Source organism: Leptonychotes weddellii, chromosome 1 (assembly GCF_054177405.1).
Source record: "Leptonychotes weddellii isolate Sample4059 chromosome 1, ASM5417740v2, whole genome shotgun sequence".
In the NCBI taxonomy this organism is placed as follows: domain Eukaryota; kingdom Metazoa; phylum Chordata; class Mammalia; order Carnivora; family Phocidae; genus Leptonychotes; species Leptonychotes weddellii.
The window spans coordinates 17,561,641-17,566,910 of NC_138369.1; the positions used below are offsets into that span (position 1 = coordinate 17,561,641).

The 5,270-nt window shown below is 58.3% G+C and overlaps 1 protein-coding gene across 3 annotated transcripts in view; it reads left to right on the forward strand.

Annotated features, from left to right (window-relative positions):
• NISCH (nischarin) overlaps positions 1-5,270 on the forward strand; it is a 32,885-nt gene that overhangs the window by 15,189 nt on the left and 12,426 nt on the right. For 2 of the 3 annotated variants that reach the window (XM_081818773.1, XM_081818778.1), the window contains exons 8-13: positions 1,014-1,166; positions 1,833-1,901; positions 2,421-2,606; positions 2,780-2,908; positions 4,026-4,139; positions 4,423-4,534. In XM_081818773.1, the coding sequence (XP_081674899.1) occupies positions 1,014-1,166; positions 1,833-1,901; positions 2,421-2,606; positions 2,780-2,908; positions 4,026-4,139; positions 4,423-4,534 (763 nt within the window). Of the gene's footprint in view, positions 1-1,013; positions 1,167-1,832; positions 1,902-2,420; positions 2,607-2,779; positions 2,909-4,025; positions 4,140-4,422; positions 4,535-5,090; positions 5,265-5,270 lie in introns of those variants that run through there. The other variant, XM_081818789.1, reaches the window with a different exon arrangement.

Consider the following 5,270-nt stretch of genomic DNA (forward strand, 5'->3'; position numbering starts at 1 on the left):
AAAAAAAAAAAAAAAAAAGAAATCCACACTGTTAAACAAGAGAGTTGAAGGAACCGGGTCTCCCTACCCCCACCCCCCAAAAATGTCACTGGTTTTGCTAATTGCTAAGTAGTGGCAAGGGACAGAATGTTCATTAGATTGATATCAATGTTCCTCTAAGCTTAAGAAGCCCTGGTTTCGTACTTGTTTGTGTCTTGCCCTGAGAGGCCTTGAGGTAGACAGGCCAGGTTGTGGGAATGCTGCTCGCTCTCGTTTGTGTGTGAGCAACAGAAATACTCGAATTGAGAAAGTAAGGGGTTTCTTTTCTGTTTAGCTTTCTATGGATTACATCTTATCAATGTTAAAATCTTTCTGCGGGTATAGAGCAAACATAGTGGCTACTTCTGTGACTTCCAGTGTCTGATCCAGATTTGGGTTTGGTGAAATCTTGAGGCCGCTGGCTGAGATGGGCTTGTGTAAAGAGCTGGGGTGTTGGGCAACCCGGCTTCTCTCCAAGGCGCTCCCTGCGGCCTCGCTGAAAGGGCCCAAGTGGATCCATCGAGGGAGGAGAGGTCTTCTGGGCATCAACTGCCAAAACAGGGAGGCCTGCCTTCCTGCCCTCTGATAGTGCCCCTGTGTCCCTGCTGCTCCCCTGTGACATAATGGGCAGTAATCGCCTACTGTCCTCAGTGGGGACCATTTCCTCACTGGGAAAGCACCGGTCCCTGGAAACACCATGAATTCTGATCTTCAGCTCCTGAGGTTTAAGCCAGAAAAGGCAGCACCACAGAGCAAAAGGCTCTTCTGGGTTTGAAAAGCATTTGCTAAGGAGGCAGGGTCAGAACACATTCCAAGTGGCTGTTAGGTTGCTAAGCTTTTCAAGTATTTCACAATCGGGGAAAGCCATATGAACTGAAGCCCATTTTAATGCAAGTTCACTTCCACATGCTAAATGTGCTGAAGCCCTTCCTGAAATTTTGCAATGATTGTGTTGCGTGAGGGCCAACTGGTGCTCAACAGATGTTCTTACACAGGAAGTCCTTGTTCCCGAAGCCTCGGAATTTGATGAGTGGGAGCCAGAAGGCACAGCCCTGGAAGGCCCTGTGACTGCTGTCATCCCCACGTGGCAGGCACTGACCACTCTAGACCTGAGCCACAACAGCATCTCCGAGATTGACGAGTCTGTGGTACGTTCTCAGCTGCAGGTGCCGGGGGGTTTCTCTGGCCTGATCACACCCTGAGGTTGAGTATTCAACTTGGCCTTTTCAGAAGGACCATGGAAAACCTCTACCCAGTGCTCTGTGCATTGCTTCAAGTTTTTAAGTTAATTTCTAAGTGGGATTACTTAAAATAGGTGAGGTGGTGGTTAGAGCCCACTGAAGCATATTGATCGCATGCACATTTGATAGAGAAACATAGTAACATTTACTCCCAGGGAGTGGAGTGGAAAGTCATTCCATAGATGCCAGACACACCCCCATAAGAGTGACATGCAGATAGTACCTGGGCAAGAGGAGAGCGAGTCCTGTATTTGCACTCTTTGGTGGGGTTGGGTAGGGCTGAAGAAGAGGGATGAAATTTCTTCCCCGTCTGGGACCTTGCCACTGTCCTTTTCACAAGCCAGGGCTTCTTTAGGAACAGTGGCCTGTGTTCAGCACTGGGGGCCCCGTGTGCCCCTGGGACAGGCTGCTGGGTGGGCACGGGAGGTGTCCCAGCAGCGGCCCCACAGAGCTGTCCGGCTGGGGCATCCGTGGTCAGGAAGAAGCATCTCACAGTGTCTGTCCACCAGGTACGGGGGCCACCGAGGGTCCTGCGTCCTAGGGTAACCTCACGTATCTCTCTTCTTTCTCAAGAAACTGATCCCAAAGATTGAGTTCCTGGACCTGAGTCACAATGGCGTGCTGGTCGTGGACAACCTGCAGGTAACTCATGTCCTTAAAGACCACCTTCTGTGGGCTTCTCGAGGTCCTGTTCTCCTGAGAGTTCAGGAGGCTGATGCTGCCCTGGGAGCTTGGCCATCCCCTGGGGTTTTCTCTCTGAGGCCCCCAAAAGGTGTCTGGGTGCACGGGAGGTTTGTAAAGGCGGGGTCTGCTGGTGTCCCCTTAGGGTCTCAGTGACGCACTGGGCGATTGTTGCTCTAGTTTCAAAGAGTGGGGAAAAGACGTGGAAGTATAAGTTGAGTGTGATGAAGACGGTACACCTCCAGCACGATGACAGCCAGCCTGATTTTCACAGCTGGCCCCTCCCCCGTGGGCCGAGATGCCTCTGCAGGGGGTGCCACGGGGCCATGGCACGTGCTGGGGAGCAGGGCTGGCCCTTGCCAATAGCTGTCCGGGGCAGGTGGGCGTTGGAGGGTGGGAGGCCCGCCGCGTGTTCGTGGCAGCCCGCCTGCTCGGGAGCCTGGCCGAACCGGTTGTGCCCTGTTCCCGATGCCCCTGCAGCATCTCTGCAGCCTCGTGCACCTGGACCTGTCCTACAACAAGCTCTCCTCCTTGGAAGGGGTGCACACCAAACTGGGCAACATCAAGACCCTCAGCCTGGCGGGCAACCTCCTGGAGAGTCTGAGTGGCCTGCACAAGCTCTACTCCCTGGTCAACCTGGACCTCCGCGACAACAGGATCGAGCAGGTGAGCCTCGGCCCGGAAGGCTCCCGGGGCCCTGGGGTGGCTGTGCCTTGGAGTTCCTCACCCTGAAGAAGAATGGTAGAGCTGTCTCGCGTTGAAAAGAGGCCCTCCGACGTGTTGGCCTGTTGCCAAAGCATTCAGAGAAGGGATGAGGGAAGGGAACTCGTTTCTTGCAGATGGAGGAGGTCAGGAGCATCGGCAGCCTCCCGTGTCTGGAGCACGTGGCCCTGCTGAACAACCCCCTGAGCATCATCCCTGACTACCGAACCAAGGTGCTGGCTCAGTTCGGAGAGAGGGCCTCCGAGGTAAGCTGCTGGGCGGCTCTGCTCTGTCAGAGAGACGGCCTGGATGGAGTCTGGCTCTTCCCAGGCCGCGCCGGAGGTGAGGTCCACTGTCCTCTGCCTCCCTGCTTCAGAAGGACGGTTCCGGGAAGTCTGCTGCCTCCCCAGGAGGAGGTTGCCCTGCCCCTTCTGTGGGGGCACCAGTGGCCCTGGTTCCTGCTGGCTTCTGTCCTGTCGCCTCTGTCAGAGCTTCGGGCCAGGAGGGCTCCCCACCAGCCAGCAGGCACAGACCCAGGGTGGAGGGACTGTCTTGAGCCTGTTAAAGCCACACTGTGTTTTGTAGACGGCAGACCTTAAAGGGTTTGCCCACCTTTGCCGTGCGCTCCAGCCAGTATCTGCTGCCTGCCGTGCGCGATCTGGCCACCTGCTGCCATGCCAGCCACACAGACCCTCAGCCGGCTTCACCCGTCCTTTCACTCTCGAGCGGGCCTCTCCCCCTTCTCCCCAGATCCCAGGCCAGAAGATACCTGGGCATCTTGTCTGCTTCCTTCCCCCCGCCACCCTCCTCATCTCTTTTCATAGCCCAGCGCCCCTTTCTTCACACCATCACCAAGACCGTGTTCACAAGATGTCCTCGCCCCCTGCCCCCCCCCCCCCACCCCCGGCTGCATGCCGTGGCAGCAGCTCTTCCACGGGCCCTTGGGACTGTCCTCCGTCGACCACACTACCAGCCCTCACTGCTTGCTAGTCACAGTCCCCTCCTGATTTGCAGATGGGGGTCCCCACCTGTCTGCTATTCCTATTCCCCGTGTCTTTGCCCTCCCAGGTCCCCAGCCCAGAGGCCCTCCCCTCGTTCCCACTGATTGGAGTTTTGCCATGACTGGGGGCTTGGTTCAGGTCACCGCCTTCCCCCACCCCAGCCACCCGAGAGGCCGTCACAGTGCCTCTTGTACCCCCTGTGCACGGCGGGGCTCCCCGAAATGGCCCGGGCAGTGTGGGAGCTCCCGGGTCACTTCCATGGGGGGTGAAGAGCTCACCTGCCAGGGGGCAGAGCCTCCCTTGGCCTCCTGTGTCCTCGCGGGGCCCCTTCCACTCTGCTCCGTCAACCCCTGTGCTGATGGCCACTCCCTGAACTCTGTAGGTCTGTCTGGACAACACAGCAACCACAGAGAAGGAGCTGGACACCGTGGAAGTGCTAAAAGCAATTCAGAAAGCCAAGGAGGTCAAGTCAAAGCTGAACAACTCGGAGAAGAAGGTGGGTCTTTGTGTGGGAGGTGACAGGAGTGATGGTGAAGAGCCGGACCGGGCCGTGGAGCACTCAGGGCCCCTGTGTCCTGGCCGCACCCCTCCATGTCCTGCCTGCTTGACCTTGGGCAAGCGTCCTCCCCTCTGTTCTCCCCTACTCGAGGCGGGCGGTGGCGTCACCTGCCACGCGGGGTTGTGTGGACCAGGTGGGACCGCCTTCACCATCACCACGCTTGTGAGAGCTGGGAGCTCCTTCCTCCTCCCCCGGAGCTGACTTGAGCACTCCTCCTCAGATCATTGAGGATTCCCGGCTCTCAGCTGCCCCCTGCGTCCGACCCAGTGGCTCCCCTCCCAGCGTGGCTCCCGCCGCCGCCTCCCTGCCCCAGCCCATCCTCTCCAACCAAGGTAATTGTGTATCTGTCTTGCCAGCTAGCAGAGTGGCACGTCCTGCCTGGGCGCCCGGCTGGGCTTGGGGGGAGGTGCCGGCAGGGTTCAGACACAGGGAGGGCATGGCGCTGTCTATAGGCGTCACCTCTTGGGGTAGCGGTCGGGGGGGTGCCGGCTTGGTTTCAGCTCTGTGGTTTGCTTAGCAAGGGTCCCCAGTTGGCCTCAATCCCACATCCGGTTCCCATAGGAGCCCAAGGGTTTCTGGGTGGGGGGGCCCGAGGCTGCCCTTTGAACAGGCTCGGGGCCGCTGCTCCCCCGCAGGCAGCATGGGCAGATTGGCTCCTTGCTAACGGGACGCCAGGCCCGGTGACTTTCCTGAATCGGGCACCCCGACCCCTGTGTAGGAAGCTTTCTTTTATCATTGCCTCATCTCTGTGGCTCTTGCGGTGTGATCCAGCCCCAAACACTGTGTGTGTGGGGCCGAGATGGGCTGTCCGTGGACCCGTGGAAGACCAGTTCCCTTCACCTGCCCACTGTCTTAGCGTTTTCAAAGGGCTTTCACCTCTGAACCCAGGCATCCTCGGAGATGAGTGAGTGAAGCAGGTCCCATGAGAGTGTCTGCTGGCCCGGCCCCCACGGAAGAGGGGAGGGTGTGCCGTCCCGAGTGGAGCCAAGGCTCGGGACACACAGGAAAGAACGCCGCCCACCCGCCCGGGCTCCTGGAGACGCAGAACTTGGTGTGAGGTCTTGGGAA